The sequence below is a fragment of the Theropithecus gelada genome, chromosome 13, assembly GCF_003255815.1.
Source record: "Theropithecus gelada isolate Dixy chromosome 13, Tgel_1.0, whole genome shotgun sequence".
Classification (NCBI taxonomy): Eukaryota; Metazoa; Chordata; class Mammalia; order Primates; family Cercopithecidae; genus Theropithecus; species Theropithecus gelada.
The window spans coordinates 66469199-66493415 of NC_037681.1; the positions used below are offsets into that span (position 1 = coordinate 66469199).

Below are 24217 nucleotides of genomic sequence, written 5' to 3' on the forward strand. Positions count from 1 at the left end.
AGTCTTTCTATCCATGAATATGGTGTATCTTTATATGTATTTAGTTCTTCATTTCTTTCACAAGGGTTTTGTAGTTCTACTCATATAGATCTTATACATATTTTGTTAGATTTATATGTAAATATTTCATTTGGGGGAATGATAACATAGATGTTTTTTTTTTATTTTTAAATTCCATTTGTTCATTGCTGGTGTATAGGAAAACAATTGACTTTTGTATATTAACTTTGTATTCTTCAATCTGGCTATAATCATTATTGGTTCCAGGAATTTTTTGTTGATTCTTTTGGATTTTCTACATAGACAGTCATATCATTGACAAACAAAGATAGTTTTATAGTTTTATTTCTTCCTTTCCAATCAGTATACTTTTTATTTCTTTTTCTTGTCTTATTGCATTAGTTAGAACTTCCAGTATAGGGTTGAAAAGGAGTGGTGAGATGGAACATCCTTTTTGTGTTCCTGATCTTAGTATGATATTGGCTATAGGGGTTTTGTTGATGTTCATTAAGTTGAGGAAATCTCCTTCTATTCCTTGGTTGCTGAGATATTTTATCATAAATAAATTTGGATTTTGTCAAATGCTTTGTCTACATCTATTGTTAGAACTATTTGATTTTTTTCTTTCTTTAGTCTATTGACACAATTGATTACATTAGTTGATTTTTCAGATGTTGAACCAGCCTTGCTTGCCTGGGATAAATCCTACTTGGTCATGATGTATAATTCTCTTTATAAATTGTTGGATTCAATTTGCTGATTGTTGTTGAAGATTTTGCATTCATATTCATAAAAGCTATTGGTCTGTAGTTTTTAAAATAATATCTTTGCTTTGATATTATGGTAATGGTGGCCTCATAAAATGAGTTAGGATATATTACCTCTGTTTCTTTCTTCTAGAAGAGATTATAGAGAATTGATATAATTTCTTCCTTAAGTGTTTGGTAGAATTCATCATTTGGGCCTAGTACTTTCTGTTTTGAAAGGTTATTAATGATTGATTCTATTGCTTTACAAGATAAGCCTATTTATTGTGTATGTCTTCATGTGTAAGTTTTGGCAGATTGTGTATTTTAAGGAATTAGTCTCATTTTGTGTGGATTATCAAATGTGTAGGCATAATATTCTTTATAATACTCCTTTATTCTTTTAATGCCCATGGGGTCCATAATGATGTCCTCTCTTTCATTTCTGATATTAATACTTTGTGTCTTCTCTCTCTCTCTCTCTCTTTCTCACTAGCATTACTAGAGGCTTATTGAGTCTATCGTTCTTTTCAAAGAACCAGCTTTTTGTTGTTGATTTTTCTCTATTGATTTTATGTTTTTAATTCAATTGATTTTTGCTCTAATTCTTGTTATTTCTTTTCTCCTGCTTACTTTGGATTTAAGTAAGCTACTTTGGTCTCCTTTTTCTAGTTTGCTAAGAGAGAGGCTTAGATTATTGATTTTTAGAATATTTTTCCTAATGTATGCATTCAAACTTCCTTTGAAGTACTTCCCTTGAAGCACTGCTTTTGCTATATCCCACTAATTTTGATAAGTTGTATTTTATTTTATTTCCTTATTTTTATTTTATTTATTTATTTTTTTGAGACAGAGTGTCACTCTGTCACCCAGGCTGAAGTGCAGTGGTACAATCTTGACTCAGTATAACCTCTACCTCCCGAGTTCAAGCAATTCTCCTGCCTCAGCCTCCCAAATAGCTGGGATTGCAGGCATGCACCACCACACCTGGCTCATTTTTGTATTTTTAGTAGAGATGGGGTTTTGCCATGTTGGCCAGGCTGGTCTCAAACTCCTGACCTAAAGTGATCTGACTGCCTTGGCCTCCCAGAGTGCTGGGATTACAGGCATGAGCCTCCATGCCCGGCCGATAAGTTGTATTTTAATTAATTCAAAATATTTTAAAATTTATCTTTAGATTTCTTTTCTCAGTCATATGCTGTTTAGCAATGTGTTTAATCTCCAAGTATTTTGGAATTTTTGAACTATCTTTCTGTTATTGATTTCCAGGTTAATTCCATTGTGGTCTGAAAGCCGACATTGTATGATTTCCATTCTTTTAAATTTGTTAAGGTGTGTCTTATGGCCCAAAATGTGGTCTTTCTTGATGATTGCTTCATGTCTTTAGAAGAATGTGTATTCTGTCACTGAATGAAGTTGTTGATAGATGTCAGTTATATTCAGTTGATTAATGTTGCTGTTGATTCAACTATGTTCTGATTTGCTGCCTGCTAGATCTGTTTATTTTTGAATAAAGGAGTGTTGCAGTCTCCAACTATAGTAGCAGCAGCATCTGTTTCTCCTTGTAGTTCCATCAATTATTGCCTCACTTATTTTGATGCTCTGTTTTTAAGTACATACACGTTAAAAATTACATCTTTTTTGAGAATTGACCTTTTTATCCCTAATAACTTTCCTTGCTCCGAAGTCTGCTGGGTCTCAAATTAATTTTGCTATTTCTGCTTTTTTGGGATTAGTGTTAGCATGGTATATCTTACTCTATGTCTTTCCTTTTAGTCTGTATGTGTCTTTAAGGTGGGTTTCTTGTGAACAACATACAGTTAGTTGTGTCTTGGGTTTTTTTGATCCACTCTAACAATTTGTCTTTTAATTGGTATATTTAGACCATTGATATTTGAGGTCAATGATTATTGATTATTGATGTTGTTGTGTTAATATCTACTATACTTGGTACTGTTTTCTATTTGTTGCCCTTGTTCTTTGTTTCTATGTTTGTCTTCCACTCATTTGCTGCCTTTTGTGGTTTTAATTGAGCATTTAATATGATCCTATTCTGTTCCTCTCCTTTCTTAGCATATCAATTATGCTTTTTTTTTTTTTACTTTTTTTAGTGCTTGCTGTAGAGTTTGCAGTATGCATTTATGACTAATCCAAATCTACTTTCAAATAATATTGTGCTGCTTCATGACAGCACAAGTACCTTATAATAACAAAATTATCCTAATTCCTCCCTGCCATCCTTGTCTCATTACTATAATTTATTTCACTTACACATAAGCATACCTAGCATATATGTAAACACTATAATTACACATAATCAGCACATTGTTAATATTATGATTTTGGGCAAACTATTAGCTGTTAAATTAATTAAGAATAAAAATAAAAGTTTTTATTTTACCTCCACTTATTTCTTCACCTTTCTTTACCTGCTCTTTCTGTTGTAGATCCAACTTTCTGAGCTGTATCATTTGTCTTCTCTCTGAAGAACTACTTTTAACATTTACAAGGCAGATCACTGCCCATAAATTCCTTCAATTTTTGTTTGTCTGAGGAAGTTTTAAGTTCTCCTTCACTTTTGAAGGATAATATTGCAGGGTAGAGGATTCTAGATCGGTGGGGTTTTTATCTCAACATTTTGAATGTTTAACTTCATTCTCTTCCTGCTAGCATGGTTTCTGAGGAGAAGTTGGAAGTAATTCTTATTTTTTCTCCTTTATAGGTAAGACTTTTTTTTTTTTTCCTTTGACGTCTTTCAGCATTTTTTAAATCACTGATTTTCTGTAGTTTAGAAATTATATGCCTAGGTATAGTTTTTTTGTTTTGTTTTTTGTTTGTTTGTTTGTGGCATTTATCCTGTGTGACGTTCTTCAAGCTTCCTGGAGCTGTGGTTTGGTTTGGTGTCTGACGTTAATTCTGGGAAATTCTGTCCTCATTGTATCAAATATTAATATTTTGTTCTGTTCCTTTCTCTTTCTCCTTGTAGTGGTAGTCTCTTTATGCATATGTTACACTTTTTGTAGTTTCACCCAATCGTTGGATATTTTTTCCAGTCTTTGTTCTCTTTATTTTTTCATTTTTGAAGCTGCTATAGGTATATCCTGAAGCTCGGATATTGTTTCTTCAGCCATGTCTAAACTCCTAACAAGCCCGTCAGAAGCTTTCTTCATTCTCTTAGTGTTTTTGATCTCTAGCAGTTCTTCTGATTCTTTCTTGGCGTTTCTGTCTCTCTGCTTATATTACCCATTTGTTCTCACATGCTGTGGACATTATCCATTAGAACCCTTAGCATATTAATCACAGTTGTTTTAAATTCCCAGTCTGATAATTCCTGTGTCCCTGCTATATCTGAGTCTAGTTCTGATGTTTGCCTTGTCACTTCAAACTGGGCTTTGTTGTTGTTGTTTTTGTTTGTTTGTTTTGCCTTTTAGGATGCCTTACAATTTTGCTTGCCAGACATTATGTATTGGGTAAAAGGAACTGCCAGTAAATAGGCTGTGAGTAATGTGAGTGAGGTGTGGAGGGAGGGAAAGTATTATATAGACCTGTGATTAGGTCTTTTCATGAATTTGTGCCTTTGAACTGTGAACCTCACAAGTGCTGTTCAGTCCTCCCCTGGCCTTAGACAGAACAGGATGGCTAGAGTGGGCTGGAGTTGGGGATTTCCTTCCCCCCAGATCAGTCAGGGTCTGATAAAACCTCAATCGTTTAAGCTCTGATAAAATAGTTTCTCCTAAGAGAAATCCTCGTTAAGAAGAGCAGAGTGCTCTGGCCTATTTAAAAAAATAGCTCTCTCCCCATGTTCCCCACCCCCAACCCCACACCGAAATCATGAGATTTTCTCCATATTTACTATGAGAATCTAGTTGAGCTCCTAAAGAGCACAACTCTCAACTGAACATACAAAGGTCTATCAACTCAATGACTGGGTCCCCCTTAGAGTTTTTGACTCTCAGGTTTGTCTGCTCTGAGCCCGCCGTTTGTCGGTTACAGTTACAGTTTTTCTACCCCAGCATTGTTCTTACAGAGATTTCTGCTTCAGTAAGTTGTGATTCTCTGTATTCGCCTGGCTGGCTGTCTAATTTTGGGAGCAGCAGTTTCAGTTTGCTCTAGGACTTCACTTCACTTGGTGGATCTCGGAAGAGCTGTTGATTTTGTAGTTCGTTCAGCATTTTGCTTGTTAGAATGGAGTGCTGCTGACTTCTAAGCTCCTTAAGTGCCAGACTGAAAATGAGCAGGTTATTTTCACCTTTGATGTCCTACACCAAGGACAACTAAGTTAAGAGGGAAACACAAAGGAATTCATTGAATTCAGACTGTAGATTTGAAAGGGGCCTTAGAAGTCCAACCACTGGTTATTCTTCTCTCAGTAATGTTCCAACATTTTAATCAAGTAATGGAGTAGACTGTATACACATGACCTATTTGGGTCCAGAATTCAAATTAGCTTTTTTCAGAGAAAGGAATTAAGTTCTTCTAGAGTCAGTGTCCACTCCCTGGAAAGAAATATAAATGTGAGATTTACTTACTTATCCATATTTAATATACATAGAAAGGATGGCTGGAAGGAAGTACTAGAAACAGTGGCTATCTCTGCAAGGTAGTTTAATGAATGATTTTGGTTCTGTATGATGTAAGATTTATATATATATATATTTTTTCTATATTTTCCAAATTATATCTTAAATGAACGTGTAATACTTCATGAACATATAATACAATCTCAAAGGAAAGAAGTAACATCTTAGGCCATGAATACTTATCTGTCTTTTCTCCGTGTCTCCTTACAGTCTGCAAAATGAATGTTCACCGTCGATGTGAGACCAACGTGGCTCCCAACTGTGGAGTGGATGCCAGAGGAATCGCCAAAGTGCTGGCTGACCTGGGCGTTACCCCAGACAAAATCACCAACAGCGGCCAGAGGAGGAAAAAGGTAACTGGCTGTTTGGCGGTGTTTCTGGAGCCCTTTTCAGGCTGGCATTTCTGTGCTGGCTTCCAGAGGGTGCTCTGGAGTTGAGGTAATAAGATTCCTGGGTTTGAGGTATTTTACTCAAAACTGCAAGTGTTTCAAGCAAAAAACAGAGATAGAAGCCAGGCAGGTAACGTTAATGTCTTCTTCAGCTCCAAAAGTGAAGTGAAAACAAAGCAAGCCTCAAGGGTTAGTTTGCCAGAGAAACATAAACTTTGAGATGAGGAATTTGAAATTCCTTCTAGAAAAAGCTTAACAACTCTATACAAGGAAATGGACTTATCTGCTTCCAGAGCTGGCATGAAAGCAATGTTAGTGTCTGAACTTCACCCTTGGTATCATTATAATGAAGATAAATGGATGAAGAACTGGAATCACATTCTTTTCTAGGGAGGAAGCCAAGATGATTTGTGATCGTACCAGCACTGAGCTGCCCAGGGAATATTGTTAATGTCTCGCGACACGAAACATCTGGGCCTTTCTTTGGAGACCAAAACTGTCTCTATCTCTGTGACATTCTAAATATCAGTAAGAAGAGATCCATTTGCCAAAATGTTATTTTGGTAAGTCAGGGCCCACAGATGTAAACAGAGGGAAAGGCATCTGTAGCATTTCGTTTGTAGGCTCTTCTTTAGCCCTGGCTCCTAGCCTAGAAAATTTAAGATGTCTTTGAAAAGTAAGTTATGAGATAATTAGAACCCTGTTAACGGGGCAGAAAATCTGAGTGAAGGGTGCAGTAGGGAGTGGCCCTCATTGCCCAGTGGCAAACATCCTCAAGCCCCCTGCTAGAAAAGCAAGTCTGACTCTAGGTACCTCTGCAATCTTGACACCTAAATAGTCTCCCTGAATTTTGCCCTGAAATGTCTTCTAAAGGCATTTCCTGCATTTCCTGGTCATCTTGTCATGTTAGAAGCTACCCATGGCTCTTCCATGTTGCTTCTCTTGTATAGGAAAGGTTGAAGTGTTCTTATTTTCTTAAACTTCTCCTTCTACTCTGTTTTCTCAATAAGCAGAGCTGTTTTGCAAGGGTTGCAGAAGAAATTCTCTTCTCCCTGGTTGAGATAACCGAGACTTTGTGCTTTTGGTGGCTCTTTTCAGCTTTGTAAATCCCACTGGTGGAAATAGGACTTCAGTTGTTGACCCAAGGTGCTGGAATGGCAAGCAGAATATCAGTACCCGAGAATGCTAGGGCCCTGCTGAAGAAGCGAGCTGAGCGAACACTCTGTGATGACAGTGTTATGCAGACACATTTAAAAGCTCTAGAGAGAGCGCTTTTCAGGAGACGTGGCTTTTATTCTTGTCTAGAAGTAAATTAAGACAGAATCTTTGTCATGAAACATTTAAAAGAAAGCTCAGTACCAGCTCTCTTTGCCCTATATTTACATGGGCTATCATGCCAGCTGTGAGACATTGTCTGCCTTGTCTTGGATTTGGAAGAACTAACAGGTAAGAAGCCAACATGGAGAAATTCAAGAAGGGGCAGGGTAGAAGGCTGATGGACTGTAGTCCTGATATTTGTATTGCTGGGATGCTTCTGATGCAAAAATTGGAAAAACTAAGTTGTAACTGAAGTCACTATGAGAGGATGGGAGAGAAGCCCCCTTGGTCTGAAGCTTCAAGGCCTCTTTGCAGGAATATCAGACTTTCTGGTGCTTTGGTAGCCCTCGTGTTGCCCCTTGCAACTAGTCCATCATCCAGAAAGGATGTGTGTGCACAGTGGGTAGACCAAGAGTAAGTACTAAAAGGGAGCAGAAGTGTTTGTGATCTTTGAGTCTAAGCCACTGATGTTAATGGAGACTCAAAGTGGGATATGCCAGCATCTATGCCAAGGAACAAACCTCACTAGAGGTGTTCTATTAAAATTTGCCAACAAATAACAATATATCTGAAAATATTTATTGAGCATCTATTATGTTTCTTACTTTGTATAAGTCACTAGGGGCATTAAAAGTACCAGACAGAGTCTTACCTTCAAATATCCTATAGTCTACTTAAGCAGAGAACCCCTCACAGTATACATACAAAGGTGCTAACTATAGAAAGCTGAATAAGATAATTAAATAAGTGCCAAACAGGTGTTAGAGACAAGTATCACATTGCTTTGTGTGAGATAACTTGCATTGCTTGGATAGTTGGAGGGGGGCTTTATGGAAGACATGGGGTTGAGCTTTGCTTAGAAAGGTCAATTGTATTTGGGTAGAATAAAAAGTGAACAAACTGAAGTCTCTTGTTTTCTTCCCTTTAATTGGCAAATGAAACCTTGAGTCTGTGCTTTCAGAATATCAATTCAGCAGGTGCCACTGGGTACTAGGAACTCTCTCTCTCTCTCTCTCTCTCTTTTTTTTTTTTTCATTTTAGCAGTTTTTAATGAAAGATGTATGTAAGATTTATTCCTGAATCCTCTCAATTGTTTTTTCGTTGTATTTTCCCTTCTCCTTTCCTACATGGTGAGATGTGGCTTTCCGTTCAAGGATCTCTTTGCAGTCTTTGTCCAGCTTTAGCTTGCTGGGGTAGATGCCTACATGGATAGTTGTACATTAGTCTTTTCCTGCTGTACCCATTCAATGTAGATGATGTATTTCTTCCTGTAAACCTGGACTACTTTTCCAATTTGCTGACCTTTATAGTGTCCTCGCACAACCCGAAGTACTTCATCCTTTTGGATGGGGTTGGATCAAACATTGTACCTCTGTCTCAGCTCTTTGGAACGAGGGGAAGACATCATCCTTCTGTGAATGTGGGAAGGTGCATTGAAATTCCTTTTGTGGTTCTTGCTCTGGTCAGAAGTCACAGAGAGATCCAACTTCATTTTGTCTACTTCAGTGATGGCTGCAAGAGGACAGAGATCTACTGAGTTCCCGCTACTCTGGGAACTCTCACGGCTCTTGTATGGCATCTTGATGCTTTTGACATCAGAAAACTCTCAACCCTCCCTTCTGATGCCTCTGTCCCTGCTTTCTCTCCTCTCTAGCTCATTGCTGGTGCCGAGTCCCCGCAACCTGCTTCTGGAAGCTCACCATCTGAGGAAGATCGATCCAAGTCAGCACCCACCTCCCCTTGTGACCAGGGTGAGACCCTCAGATTTGCTTCCTGACCTCTGAGTTCTGCCATTGGATGGACCAAGGAGCTCTGAGGCCTCTTTAACCAAGAGTGAGCTTGTTAGCTGAAATAGCTAGCAGCCTTGGCGGGTTTTCACACACCCTTTGCCTGTTGATTTAATAGTTCTTTCATTCTATAAGACCTTCTTGAGGGCTGGGCATTCCATGGCCATATCGGCTTTAAATTCCTTCCAGGTCAGGGTGAGAGGAGAGCAAGTGTATGATGTTATGGTTCTCTGTTTTCCCTTGCCTCTGTCCCTGGTTCCAAGGGTACTAGAGAGAGAAGGGTACAGCTCCCTCTCTTAAAGCTCTTGCCTGGCCCTCGACCTGTCAGCGCCACTCCCTTGAGTTGAGTTTGACACTCCTTTCCCCATCGTCATACCCAAAACCTGAGATCAGCTTGAGTTTGGGGCTGGGTGAGGGAAGATGTCTTCCATCCTGGCCTTTGAGTGGATGGGGATAGAAAGATGAAGCTAGAGGAGAGACTGAGAAAAGAAGTGGGAAGGAGGCCAGTCCCAGGCCTGATTCCCCTCTATAGCTCCAGATAGCTCCTTCTGTCTGAATATGCTTCAGACAATAAGTTCTGTGGACATAATTTGCACAATAATAATTCTGCAGCCATCTGAGAATGCTGAGGCTGAAGAGGGACTTACACTTGCAAAACCTCCTACTCTGGTGACCATTACCAGATATGACTGGTAAGGGACATATGCATCTGCAGAACAGGAATACCCAACCCAGCCTGACAATGGTGCCTTGGTGTTCTATATCCCCTTTTGTATTCATTATCCTAATTTTATGCCCACACCCACTCTATGGTGGTGCTTCATTACTGTCCCCCAGGTTAGCGCGTGGGAAGTGGAAGGTCAGAGTGTTGTCAAGGTTTGGAGATAAGTCAGTGGTAAGGGCAAGACTGTACCCATGCTGGCTGAGGGACTCACTCTCAGAAACCCTGCCATCAAACCTTCCTTGGAGGTCACCACCATGACCCAGACCTTCTTACCCAGGAGTAAATAAAAAGAGCTTTGGGGGTCATGCGCCAGCCATGAGGCCACAAAATAATTGGTCTCAGTCCCTCTTCATGCTACTCCAATTAACTTTCTGTGTCTTTACACTCTACCTCATTCCAAATGAGATTTGAAGCATTCATAAGCAGCCTGACAGTACTCTGGGGCTGCAAAACTTGTAGCTATTTTCCCAGACCAGTTTGGGGGTTTTCACGTGTTCCTTTCTGAGACTGAGATCCCCTTTGGGAGCTTCAGGGAGACAGGGTCATATGGGAAAGAGAGCCCAAGTAAGAGTTCAGAGACCAGGCTTTCTAGGCCTGGCTCCTGCTCCGCATGCTCTCTGGCTCTGAGCTCTGTCATTGGATGGGTACAGTGGCAGGTTGCAGTGCTCCCCAGGGCCTCTGCTCATCCCACTTGACACAGGGGCCAGGATTTCCCAGTAGTGATGTGAGCACAGATGTCCCTCTGAGTGACATTATTACACAACAGAAATCAGACATAGTTTATTTTTCTTCCCTTGTAAGAATAAATAGAAAAACTTTTCCTTCAAGCTTTGGTGTCCCTAAACAACTATGTTCTGCCTTCCAAAATTCATTTAATAACTGAGGCTTTTAGCTCTATAGTGAGATTAAAAGTTACTTAGTCAAGCTAAGTGATAGGCAGATAACTGCTGAATTGGCAAGGGGAGGGTCTGCAGACTTAGCAGCTTTCCCCCACTTCACCCTCCCCAACATATCTCAGAGGAGCCAAACTCCAGATGTAGGAAAGATCTCTGGATTCCTTGAGTGAGCCCTTATGGGACTCTGTCCTCCTGAAAAGAAGCTGAAGATCTCTTTCTGTCACTCATGCCTAATTCTGATTCCCAAGGGCTAATAGGCTGTGTTCGCCTTCTGTAATCCGTTATTCACAAGCATCATTTAAAATCGGATTATGCTCAAGACGCCCATTTCCACACAAAAGACTGCGTGTCTTGATGAATGAGTTGCTAACAGTAAAGCTTCTTCAAATAGAAAAGGTCAGAGGATCATCCAGCATTATCTCCCCCAGGTAATTCAAGTCACAAGCTCTAGAGTAGGGCACAAGACTGTCTCATAGTTGAGAAGTTTTACTGAGAAATTCCCGCCCCATTGGAGATAAGTTTGCAACATGTCACTTGGGAAAGCAATTCTGTTGTTAATAATAAGCCCATTGCTCGTTTTGTTAGATAACCTTGTGTGAGATGGGTATTTAGAAGAAACCCGGCAACAAGGCTGAGTAAAGGCTTTTAGAAGGTGTGAAGGTTTCCACCTTCAGTGATCAGCCACCATTCTGATGGCTCGGTTATTGAAATAATTATATCACCAATGATTACTGTGATGACAGTTCCTGATTCGTTGTTCTCATCTTCAAAGGAAACTTGAAGGATACCTGTGACTCTGCAGAATTCTAGAGAGGGCCCAGATTTGTGTGCTGCACCTAGAACAATGGAATAGGCTACTAGCCAAAGGGGGCTTTCAGAGAGACGGCCAGGTCCAGTGTAATCTGGAGTTTACAAGGGCAGGGAAGGGACTGTGTCCTCCTCCTCTTTGCATACCTAGGCTCTGCTGCGCATTGGGTGCCAACGAGAATATGGTGAACAGATGAAGGAACATACAAAGGGATGCCACACTGGATCTGTTGTTAGGAAGAACCAGAAAGAGGACTGAGAGCTTACAGGGGAAAGTCTGAGTGTTGAGTCCTAATGGAACAGCTTATGAGGTGTGCACTAATGCAATTTCTTGTTCCCCTTGGCCCTAGAAATAAAAGAACTTGAGAACAACATTCGGAAAGCCTTGTCATTTGACAACCGAGGGGAGGAGCACCGGTCGGCATCATCTCCTGATGGCCAGCTGAGCCCTGGGGAGAACGGCGAAGTCCGGCAAGGCCAGGCCAAGCGCCTGGGCCTGGATGAGTTCAACTTCATCAAGGTGTTGGGCAAAGGCAGCTTTGGCAAGGTCTGTGGCACACATGGGTGGAACTGCTGGTTTTGTTCTACTCCTTAGCGTTGTTTCATCTGTTTGATCTAAGATTGAGAGAGGAACTTTTCAGACTGATCTTGTTAGGTTTTCTTTCCTTCCTTGTAAGTGCAAATGACCTGAGGCCAAGCAGATAGGAACCCTGGTTCTACTATTAATTGGCTATATGAGACTTTCACGTAGTGATTTAATCTCTTTGGAATTCAGTTTTTCTCATTTGTTGAATGGGGACAGGAATCAAGTGAGATGGTAAATGAGAAAGCACTTTGGAAAGTTTTAAATGCTCAGTGTTCCAAGTTAGTAATAGTATCAATACATGTCTTCCCTGCTTCAGAGATCCAGCTGAAATTCTGTTTTTAATTCATTATGAAGACTTTGAGAATGAATTCCTGCCCTCAGTAAACCTAGGGTTCAAAGCAAATTTAGCATGCATTACTTTGGAAGGTAAATTTTATTTAACTGATCTTTCTGGCATGTAGTAAATGTTTTGTTTATCCTCTATATGTGGCAAGAGAATGGGAATAATCATCTCATGCCTTGGATCAGGGTCCTCTGTCCTTGGTGCCATTCTCCATATCCTGTTCCCTACTGAGATGAATGCAGTGGTGTGGGGTGTGGCCTTTAGTATGCTCAATAAAGCATAAAGGTGGTCAGCCACCATACTGATGGCTAGGTGAAATGAAAAAATTAACCCCTGTTCATTTTAGAAAGAAGATGAAGGGGCAGGAAGCAGAGGAAGCTGTTTGCATTTCACCTGAGATCTGTGATTGTTCCCTGGCTCTATTCAGAGCTGAGCCTGGGAGTCACCTTTCTGGGGCCTCCTGAGAGGTTCTGGGAGGTCCTGCTCTGGGGACCAGGAAGCTCCTGGGATCACATGCCCTGGCATGTCCTGGACTCTTGAAAGCAGCAGCCTGTCAATCAGCTGGTCCATCCCACCTGGTTCCCAGCTGTCTCACCTGCCCCTATCTCACCCTGATATCACTCTGGTAGGAAGGTAACTGGGGTTTACTTAAATGGCAAAAGCTGCAGCAATTACATTCTTTAGAGACTGGCTAAATAAGAAGAGGTCCTCTGGTTAGGCATAATTCTGGGGCGTAAGCAGGATGCAGTCTAATTTTGAGCAAGACTCCAAGATTCTAGGTTTTCATATAGTGTAGGCAGGATGGGAACTTAGATGACTTTGGAGCATTTAGGTTATCTCTTAGGAAAAATCACAGCCAAAGTTTGAGCCAGTTTTAAAGAGTCTGTAAAATATGTGGGCGACAGAAAGTCTTCAGGTTAACATCATGAATTCCCTCATTAAGTTTCTGATGGCTGCTTTTTAGCTTTGATGACTTACATTGGAATACTGTACTTAGGAGTTACTTATTTAAGAAGAGAAAGGCTTGTGACGTTTATAGGTAAATGAGTGCAAAAATATCAAATGATAGGAACACTTTAAGAAAATAGAACTGTTAATTAGCTCTCTTGAATAGGAATCACGTTTCCAGCTTCAAAGTTATAAAAGAAACTATAAAGGCAAACAAGGACAGATTCAACTACATAAAGATACATGATTCTTTTCAATAGAATAAAATAACAGAAAATCATAAAACAGGCTTAGAAAAACTTTTACAGAAAGTAAAGGGTTAGTATCTTTATATATCATATGTGTATAAATTTGTAAGAAATTAATATGATAGCAGCATAATAAGACAAAAGAGACAGGAGTAATTTACACAAAAAGAAATACAGTCAGAAAACATATTTTTAAGGTTTCATTTTAAGTTAAAATAGCATCACTGTAACATTTCACACCTATTAAGTGAGCAAAAAGACTTTTTAAGTGAAACTACTCAGTGTTGTTAAGTCACCGTGAAACTCCAACACTCCTATATTACTAGTGCCACATTGTATCACACATCCTTTTTGAAAATAGGAAATGTGCAAAATGCTTAACCCTTTATCTACTTATGAGAGTTTCCATCTTACAAATGTAATCCAAGAGGAATTGTTTTAATTGTGTACAAAAATACTCAATGCAATTTACATAATACTTAATGATTAGATATAACTTAAGTGTCTAATTTGAGGGAAATGGTTAAATAAATTATGTTTACTTGAATTGAATATAAGCAACCGTGATAATGATGGAGACCACGTGGAGAATGTCTGTAAGATAAAGTTCAGTTAAAAATAGTTACAACTGGCCGGGCGCGGTGGCTCAAGCCTGTAATCCCAGCACTTTGGGAGGCCGAGACGGGCGGATCACAAGGTCAGGAGATCGAGACCATCCTGGCGAACACGGTGAAACCCCGTCTCTACTAAAAATACATAAAAAACTAGCCGGATGAGGTGGCGGGCGCCTGTAGTCCCAGCTACTCGGGAGGCTGAGGCAGGAGAATGGAGTAAACCCGGGAGGCGGAGCTTGCAGTGAGCTGAGATCCGGCCACTGCACTCCAGCCTGGGCTACAGAGCGAGACTCCGTCTCAAAAAAAAAAAAAAAAAAAATTGTTACAATATTTTACTGTAACTGTAAAAATATTTGATGTACTGTAATTGTAAGTATGACAAACACATATAAACATATGAATAACCATTCAACAGATGTGCATTGAACTTCTCTTTTCTATGCCTGGGCACTGTGCCAGAGATTAAAAATAAATAAATTGTAGTAACTATTAGAATGTAGTAATGGTAAAATTGTAGTAACTGTGGAATAGGAAGTTTTCTTAAACATTACATATACATCTTGAGAGGGGGTCTTGCTGTGTTGCCCATGCTGATCTGTAACTCCTGGGCTCAAATTATCCTCCTACCTCAGCCTCCCAAGTATCTTGGGTGCATGCCACCACACCTGGCTTGTTATAATATTTAAAATTACACATGCCTGTAATCCCGGCACTTTGGGAGGCCGAGGTGGGTGGATCACGAGGTCAGGAGGTCGAGACCATCCTGGCTAACACGGTGAAACCCCGTCTACTAAAAATACAAAAAAATTAGCTGAGCGTGGTGGCAGGCACCTGTAGTCCCAGCTACTTGGGAGGCTGAGGCAGGAGAATGTCGTGAACCCAGGAGGCAGAGCTTGCAGTGAGCCGAGATCGTGCCACTGCACCCAGTCCGGGTGACACAGCAAGACTCCGTGTCAAAATAAATAAATAAATAAATAAAAATAATATTTAAAATCAAAGAAAAAACATAATTAGTTTTTAAAGTATTTGGTATTAGCTTATGTTTCTTCTTTTTATTCCATGCATGCATAGATTGATGGAGGCAATTGATTGATTGCAGGTCATGTTGGCAGAACTCAAGGGCAAAGATGAAGTATATGCTGTGAAGGTCTTAAAGAAGGACGTCATCCTTCAGGATGATGACGTGGACTGCACAATGACAGAGAAGAGGATTTTGGCTCTGGCACGGAAACACCCTTACCTTACCCAACTCTACTGCTGCTTCCAGACCAAGGTATGTTAGGAAGAAGCTGGCTGGCCGCCATGTTGGGGCATCTTGACTATCAGATAAAATACCGATTTTAGACCCTTTACATTGTTCTCTCAAAGACTTTGTAAAGTGGGATGGGTTTTACCCTTGAAAAGATCAGGATATATTTGAACAGCATCTTCTTTTTTAGGGCACTGGATTTTCCATTCAAGGTTGTGCTTGTGAAGGGATGAGAGAGCTGTAGAATTCTTTGCAGCTAGAGCTGGACAAAGCCAAATGGCTAAACTCACTGTTTGCTCATTGGAAAAACCAAGTGCGGTTAGTCCTTGCTCTGCTCCTAACTTTCTATCACTGATCAACTCACTTAACTTGTAAGTTATTTTCATGTCATATGAAAAAGAGTAAAGGCCACCTTAATCTCTTCTAATCTGTGTAATGTCATCTGAAGTAAAGGATGTGAACAAATGCTTAAAATTTCATAGTGAAACACAAATATAAGGCAGCATTTTTAATTTACCACATAGGTGTCTGGGAACCAGAAGGTGGCAGTAAAGAAACAAAGATCATCCATAACTCCATGGTAGAGTCTGACTTGAGTATCATTAACTGATTTGTTACCTGTTTTTAGTAAAGAAACGACAATGTTCTTCATGAAGCTCTAATTTTGTTACCCTTTTTGAGGGGTTGGGAGGAGTCTTTTAGGATCATTATGGATGTTTGTAGTAGTTTGCTTTTTGAGAAGGCAAAGATAGACATCACCTGAAACTCCTAGCCATGGCTTATGTGGAGCCCAGACCCTGAGGGTGACATCATGGGGAGGTGATACCCTACTTCTGGGTGTATTCTCATCTCCATGTCAATGCGAATGCCAGGTTTTCCACTTAAAATTCAACAGTTATTCATTGAGTCATTTGGCAAACTTTTTAAAAATTGTATTTCATTAAATCCTTCCCGTGTATCTGATGCCATGCCAGGTGCTGGAGATACAGTGGTGAACTAGACTAGTCTCTGACCTCATGGAGTTTACATTATCTTTGGTACACTGTTTCCCAAAGAGGATTTCTCAGAACCCCAATCACTTGAGCAGCTGTAAGAACAAAGGACTCTGTGACCCATAGTTGGAGTCACTGCAGACATAACCTCTCTTAGTCTCAACACACATTTGTTTATTAGCATCCTTGAGGAGACCTGCAATGAAAACAAAATTACCTTGTTTAATCTACTTTTCCTAACTTATTTGATTCCAGGGTCCCCATCTCTGTCTTACACACACATACACATGCACCCACACACACACAATGCCCATTCCATACTGAGGAACCCTGATCCAGTGGAAGGTTTCCTATCCTTCTGATCTCTCAGGAGAATAAGAAATATCATCTGAAAATCTGGAAATCATTCTGCTTATCTTAGGAAGGACATATATTTCTTTGTCTATGGAACTTTCACATGAGACCCCTATTTAATAAGAATCTATCCCTTTTTCTGAACAAGAATTACTAGCTATTCTCATTTTTGATGTGTGTTGTGTAATGCCTAATATTTATGGGTTTATGTGTGTACAGAATCCTATATAATAGAGACTCAGTGATAGAGTTAACTTTTCTTCTTTTTTCCACTAGAGCATAATTTTAGATTCATGACAAATGTGTCATATTTTGTATTTTCCATGGTGCCTATCACAGGGCCTCACACTTGACAGGTACCCACTAACAGAATTAAAGACTTGGAAGATTTTTTCAAAGTCACCTTATCTTTCTTTCTCTCTCTCTCTTTTCCTTTCCTTTTTTTTTTTTTTCTTTTCTTTCCTTTTGGTACCAGTGAGAAAATTGGGTTTCAGAGAAGTAAAACTATTTTGCTCACAGGCATTCCATCTTGGCAGAGTCAGACCTGGCATCTCATCTAGTCTCTGGGACTCCCAAGGTAGTGGGGCCTTGCTCTGATTCACATTGCTGCTTTCTTGTGCCCGACCCAGCATGGGTCCCTTCTGTCAGAGGAACCCTCCCACTTCCCCTGTCCCCAGCAGGTAGCCCTTTCTCTCACTGTCTGAAGTGGCTTTCTAGGCAGGGAGCCACTCTGGCACATTTTCTTTACACACATTGTCAAGAGGCCCAACATGCTAGGAGGGGTCCAGTTTAGTTGTGAGGGCTCTATGGAGCCCCTCTACCTGGTGTATCATGGGAAGCCACAGATGAAGGTCAGCTTGGTGAATGACTGAGGGAGTGGGAATGGATGTATTCAGTGTCAGCAGTGTTCTCCTTTGTGCATTGGAGAGTATCAAGGCTAAGGATTCCTCATCACATAGCAGCTTTTGGAGCACAAAGTGGTGTTAAATGACACCAGGGATTTCTTTTATGGCAGAACAATGATCAAACTAACATGGATGTTGTCATGGATGGCTGTAGGGTGAGGATGGGCAGAGAAGGAGCTTCCGCTGTAGTTGAGATATTTACTATCTTTTCTTGGGCCACTGTCAGGCAGCCACAGTCACAGGAGCAGCTTTGCACCAACTCTCTCATGCCAGCTCAATTTCATAGAATACTTTGCTTTATGTAACAGATGCATATTCACTGAATTTTTCTAACGTGAATCATATTTTAACCTCATGGAAGGATCTTAACTTACTTATGAAAGGAACCTGATGAAGAATCAGCTTATAAACTTTCAACTTAACTTTTTTAAAATGTGACTTTCCCTATGACAAACCAATAGTTTGTCATGGTTTTAAAGAGACCTGACGCTGAGGTAGATGCTGGGGGTTATTAACATAAAGGAAGATAGTTCTCAAGTGGAAGCATTCAGTGATAACAGAGTGGGAGGTTATTCTAACTTCCACAAGCTAAGAGGGAGTAGCAAACAGCATTGAATAGTTATGTTCTAGATGGGAGTATTCAAACCAAGAAGGCTCAGAGGATGGGGTCTTCCCTAGGATCTAGTGGAAGAAGTGCGATCAAGCCAGGCTTTGAAAGGTGGAGAGGATTTGGACAGGATTTGGGAATAGCAGCTGGGTTTGGTAGCCATAGAATTCAGTCTTGCTTGAGTTTCACTTTTCCTGAAAACAAAGGACAGTTCCTCTGAGCCACCTTAAACCTGGTTTCCACTAAGACTCTAATACACCATTCAGGAACACAAAGACCCGATTGCAATCCTATTAAGATTTCTTTCATACTTGTTTAATTATGATACACAGAACAGCAACAATGTTAAGTCGAGTTTAATTATTTTTAGGTGAGCCTTTATTTTTCAATGTATCGGAAAAAAATGGTCCTTTTGGAAACATTACTTTGAGAACTTCTTCTGACAGATTACACATAGCTTCAGGCTGCACACTATACACAAGTTGCCTGGAAAGACTTAGAAGTGTGTAAAGTGGTGATACCATATCTAATATGGCAACCAATGGCAATGGTCATGCAAACCCATTGACATCAGTCATGATGACATAGTCAGGTTCAGGTCTGGTCAGTGCAGCCCACTGAAGGGCCAACTTACTGCTGAAGAGGGAGTGTCCAATGGCAATGGTCGTGCGAACCCCTTGGCATCAGTCATGATGACATAGTCAGGTTTGGGTCTGGTCAGTGCAGCCCACTGAAGGGCCAACTTACTGCTAAATAGGGATTTGGGCTTTTCTGTACTGAACCCGCCTACCCTTGGCTCATGTGCCCCATCCCTCTCCTTGGGATCTAGAAAGGCAAAAGCAAATAAAATGGCTCCAGCTCTCCAGGGCTAGTAAGAAAAAGCAGACAGAACAACAAATTAAGCCAATGGTTTTAATTTCAGTCAAATTCAAACCAGTGTGTCTTTGGAATGCAAGAGTAACCTGAACCATGTAGGTAATTCTACAAAACTTGATTTAATTCACTGTCAAAACATAAGGTACAGAAAGAGGAATAAAGGACTTCCAATTCCAGTTAAGATCAAGTAGCCACATTCTCCCAGGTCCTCCCTCTTACAACTAAAAAACCCTGGACATAATTCTTATTTTATAAAGGTAGGGTGCTTACCAAAATTGGCATAGCCACAAAGAACTGTATCTGTTGATGTGAACGAAAGACCAAAATTGTTATATTTAAAAATTCCAGATAACTTTTAAGTGGGTGACATTGTCAGTGGTGTTTAATATTTTCTTGCATATGAGAAAAAAAATTTCTTATACACCCACAGTTGTTTCTTGCTTTAAAAAAATTATGGCCTGTAATTGTTTCAATTACAAGTCTTTATTGGTAAGTATTTATTGTTAAGCATCTATGTGCTAGACACTGTGTTAGATTCTAGGGCTACAAAGCTAAAAAATACCAACTCTGAACTCGTGCCAATTACTGTCTAGTGGAGAGATAGACATACAAGGAGTCAGTCAGGAAGGCTTCCTGATGGAGGTAGAACCTACCCTGGACCTGGAAGCATGGGTAGCATTTGCAAGAGGGTAGGGGCAAAGACATGGCTGCTGAAACCTAGAAATTATTTCCAAACCTCATTTGTATTATTTTTCCAATTCTTGAACTCCCAACTAATTCTATCTCCTACTTCTTCCAAGGAAATGATAATGGCTGAATCAGAGCAAAGAAGGAAGAGGAGAAGGGGAGGGTATTTGGAAAATAAGGAGACAGATTCCTGCATCTACAAGATCAGACGCCCTCCTTATTGGACTGCTAGGCTCTAAAACTTAGGGACTTGGTCAGGGTTTAGGCCGGGAAGTGACTCTTGGAATTGCCTCTCCCAGTTCCCAGGTTCCCATTCAGGCATTGACTACAAGGGATAGGAGAATCACTGAGAGGTAGTTTTGTTTTTGCTTTTTTTTTTTTTTGAAGTTACAGGAAATGAAATTCCCAGATTTTTAGAGTCTGTGCATTTGTATTTATGACCCCCATTGTTGAAACCGTTCTCTCCAACAGGATCCCATAAAACCTGTCTTGAATAATTTCATGATTTTTCCTCTTTAAAAATTTCATCTGTACACAATTCTACCCATCCCCCACCCTTTGGCATTTCCTGCCAGGCCTGGGAAGCCAAATTCTGGAGGGCTTTGCTGCGAAGGAAACAAAGGGTGAACTAGAGAATCTCCCTCAGCCAATCTCCCTCGCTGCCCTAGGGAAAATGCAGCATGGAAAAATCCTGGAAAAGCAGCAGGAGACATTCTTCAGATCATCTGTGTGATTTGCGTTTGAATCATCTGTGTGAGCACTGGGAGAAGTGAGAAAAGGAGCATTAACAACTTAGGAGCGAAAGTGTCATTTCAAGGAACTCAACTCTAAAGAACAGAAACACTAAACCAAAAAAAAAAAAAGAAAGAAAACAAAGTAAAAATTAGGCCATTGGTAGATTTCCTTCTAAAGAGATGGCTATGTCAGATTAAATCTAAATGAGCTGACAGAGCCATTGAGGATGGGTCTCTTTCCTGCTAGACCACAGTGTCTGCCTGAGGCAACACCACTACGACTCTGAAGGAGTTGGAGAGTGTGTGAGCAGGTTTGGTGAGTGCTTTTCCAGAAGAGATCGAGATGCTCAACACAATCAGTTGGTTTGTGGGTCAGGCAGCCACCTGGGAATCAATATGCTCGCCAATAACAGATTTCAAGCAGAGATAGCCTCAGTAATTTGCAATGGAGTTTAGCGAAATGAGATCCGTGGTAGAGGTTACAGGCTTAGTGTTGGTAGAATCAGGTATTAATAGAATCGGACTCTAGGGAGCTCCATCTCTTTACTTCTGAAGACCATCTTTGCCTGATAGTGGGCTGGACAGCAATGCCATTTATTCTGATCAACCAATTAACACATCTTTAGTGAGGACCTATGGTGTGCAAATCACTGCAAGGTGTGACAAGACTTTTATGGCAGGGCCTTTGGTCAAACTAGTTGAGGGGTAAGCTCTACTGTCTTGTGAAGGAACGCAGGGGTGTATGTGTGTGGTGGCATGTGTCTGCATAGATGGGCTGGCAGTTCTCTGGCCAGTCAGAGAAAGACCGTCACTGGTTTCCACCATCAAGCAAGGCTTCATGGAGCAAGACAACTTCACCCAGGTCTTGAAGCATAACAGGATTCATTCGATGTGATAAAGGAAAAGTTGTGGAGTTTGTTAATGCTGTGTGTCCCAGGGGCAGAGAAGGATGTGTTGGCTCTTAATCTAAATGCTGCAGCTTCATGTAACCTCTTTGCATATAAGGAAACCTTACCTTTGAATAGCACCTTTGCTTTTAAAAATGCCCTGACTGGCAAGGTGCAGTGGCTTATGCCTGTAACCCCAGCACTTTGGGAGGCTGAGGTGGGTGGAGCACTTGAGGTCAGGAATTCGAGACCAGCCTGACCAATATGATGATACCCCATCTTTACTAAAAATACAAAAATTACCCAGACATGGTGGCAGGCACCTGTAATCCCAGCTACTCGGGAGGGTGAGGCAGGAGAATCGCTTGAACCCGGGAGGCAGAGGTTGCGGTGAGCTGAGATCGCACCACTGCACTCCAGCCTGGGCGATAGAGCTAGACTCTGTCTCAAAAATAAAAAAGAAAGAAAAAAAAAATGCCCTGACTTAGATCAGCCATTTTATATCTGCTTCATGATGTCTCTGTGAGTTAATCTACCATACTCTATGGTTATTCACTCCCCATTTTTTTTTCAGAATTTGTTATTGTGGTAAAATACACATAATATAAAATGTGCCATCTTAACCATTTTTAAGTGTACAGTTCAGTGGTATTAAATACATTCATAATGTTGTCCATCCATCACTCCTCTCCATCTCCATGCCTCTTTTCACCTTACAACCCTGAAACTCAATACCCATTAAACAGTATCTTCCTATTCCCTCTCCCTACAGCCCTTGGCAACAACTACTCTGTCAGTCTCCATAATCTTGACTACTCTAAGTATCTCTTATAAGTGGAATCATACAGTAATGTGTTTCTGTGACTGGTATATTTCATTTAGCAGAATGTCCTCAAGGTTCATCCATGATGTAACATATGTCATAATTTCCTTCCTTTTAAAGGCCAAATACTATTCCATCGTATGTATACTACCACATTTCACTTATCATCTGTGGATGGACATTTTGACTTCCATGTTTTGGCTACTATGAATAATGCTGCTGTGAACATGGTTGTCTGAATATTTCTTTTGAGGTCTTACTTTCAGTTCTTTTAGCTATATACCTAGAAGTGGGATTCCTGGATTATATAGTAATTCTCTTTTTAATTTTTTGAGGAACCTCTATACTATTTTCCATAATGACTGAACTACTTTACATTCCCATCAACAGTGCACCAGGGTTCTGATCTGATTTCTCTATTACTTTGCTCAACACTTGTTACTTTCTTTATTTGATAGTAGCCATTCTGATGGGTGTGAGGTAGTATCTCATTATAGTTTTAATCTGCGTTTCCCTAGTGATTTGTGGTCACTCATTTTTACAGATAAGAAAACCAGGGTCCAGTCAAGTCTTATAATTTCTTTGCAGCACAACCCAGATTGGAATCAAGGTTTTCCAACAGCCTTTGTTGTTCACTGTGTATTTCTGTGTCCATCTCTGTCCTCCTGTCCAAATTCTCTACTTCAAATATCCTCACCTCCAAATCCCCTCTTCCCCAATTCCTGTCACACACTTGAAAAGGGGTCTGAAGGGGTGTCAGCTCTATTTTACATGAACTCAATGACACTGGGATTAAAAAATATTAATGTCCCTTAAGCTGGCAAGAGGAGCAGGGTCGATCAGGGCCTGTTTCTGGAAATGTTTCTGTTTTCTGAAAGTATAAGAGAGAAAGGAGGAAAAAGGGGGTGTGGGTACAGGAAGGATCCAAAATGGGCTGGAGTAGAATGAGACCTTCACACTGTCTGTTTAGCCATTGCTTACTGGAACACCTGCTGTGTGCTGTGCCATGGGGCATCACGGGGCGTCATGCTGCCTGCTGAGGAACACAGGTGTGGGGAAAGGCAGGTAGGAGTCCCGGCCTCATGAACTTGAAGCCTCATGGGAGCATGAAACTCCTGGCCTCTACAGAGGTTACAGTGAGCCAAGATCCCGCCATTGCCCTCCAGCCTGGGCCACCAAGTGAAACTCCGTCTCAAAAAAATATATCTAAAAAAGCCCTTCTGGCCTCTATCCAGTGCCCAGAACTCAGTGCTTTATTTTCCTTCAGAAACTGTTGACCTGATCTTTTTCTGTAAATTGTTTTTTAATCACAAAGATTATTTATTAATTGTAGACAATTTGCAAAAGTCACAAGAGGACAAAGAAGACAATAAGAACAATTCACATGACTACTACGAACATTTTGATGTATATAATTCCAGTTTTAGAAAAGTACATGTCTGTTCATACATATATATTTATAACATCAGTATCATGCTCTATGTAAATGGCTTCGCTTAGTAATATAGCTGTTTTCCTTGTCACTAAATATTCTTCAGCCAAGGGATTTCTAGGATTCTGCAGTATCTGAGGCCTCTTGTAGACATTCTGCATTGGGGGTTGCAGGTGGCTGGTAAGTGCCTGGCTTCCTGCCAGCTGGTGTTAGCAGTGAGTGGACCGCATGTTCTGCCCAGTGCTGGCCAGTGATGGTGCTGCCTTCTCTGCAGCAGAACTGCCTCCTTCTACTTATATTTCTCTGATTCTGTAACATCAACTCGAGTACAACTTGTAAATAATCTATTTGGCATTGATAGAATACAAACGAAGACTTAAACATCTTTAACATTAAATATGTGTGTATACAGCAGGTCTTTGAGTAACCTGATTTTGTTCAATGTCATTTGTTTATAACGTTACTGAGAAAAATATCAATTCCTGGCTAGGGCCACTGACTATGTGGAGTTTGTACTTTCTCCCCATGCCTGTATGAGTTTTCTTCAGGGACTTCAGTTTCTTCCCAAATCCCAAAGCTATGCGTATCAGGAGAATTGGTGTGTCTAAATGGTCCCCATCTGAGTGCAGGTGTGTGTGAGTGTGCCCTGCCATGGGATGGGGTCCTGTCCAGGGTGGTTCCCAGCT

The 24217-nt window shown here is 40.5% G+C and overlaps 1 protein-coding gene and 1 pseudogene across 1 annotated transcript in view; one reads left to right on the top strand and one right to left on the bottom strand.

Annotated features, from left to right (window-relative positions):
* PRKCE (protein kinase C epsilon) overlaps window positions 1–24217 on the top strand; it is a 544098-nt gene that overhangs the window by 343943 nt on the left and 175938 nt on the right. Inside the window, exons 7-10 of the mRNA XM_025354242.1 lie at window positions 5537–5679; window positions 8687–8783; window positions 11597–11793; window positions 15085–15258. Coding sequence (XP_025210027.1) covers window positions 5537–5679; window positions 8687–8783; window positions 11597–11793; window positions 15085–15258 — 611 coding nt within the window. The remainder of the gene's footprint in view (window positions 1–5536; window positions 5680–8686; window positions 8784–11596; window positions 11794–15084; window positions 15259–24217) is intronic.
* Window positions 8103–8524, bottom strand: LOC112604801 (annotated as a pseudogene).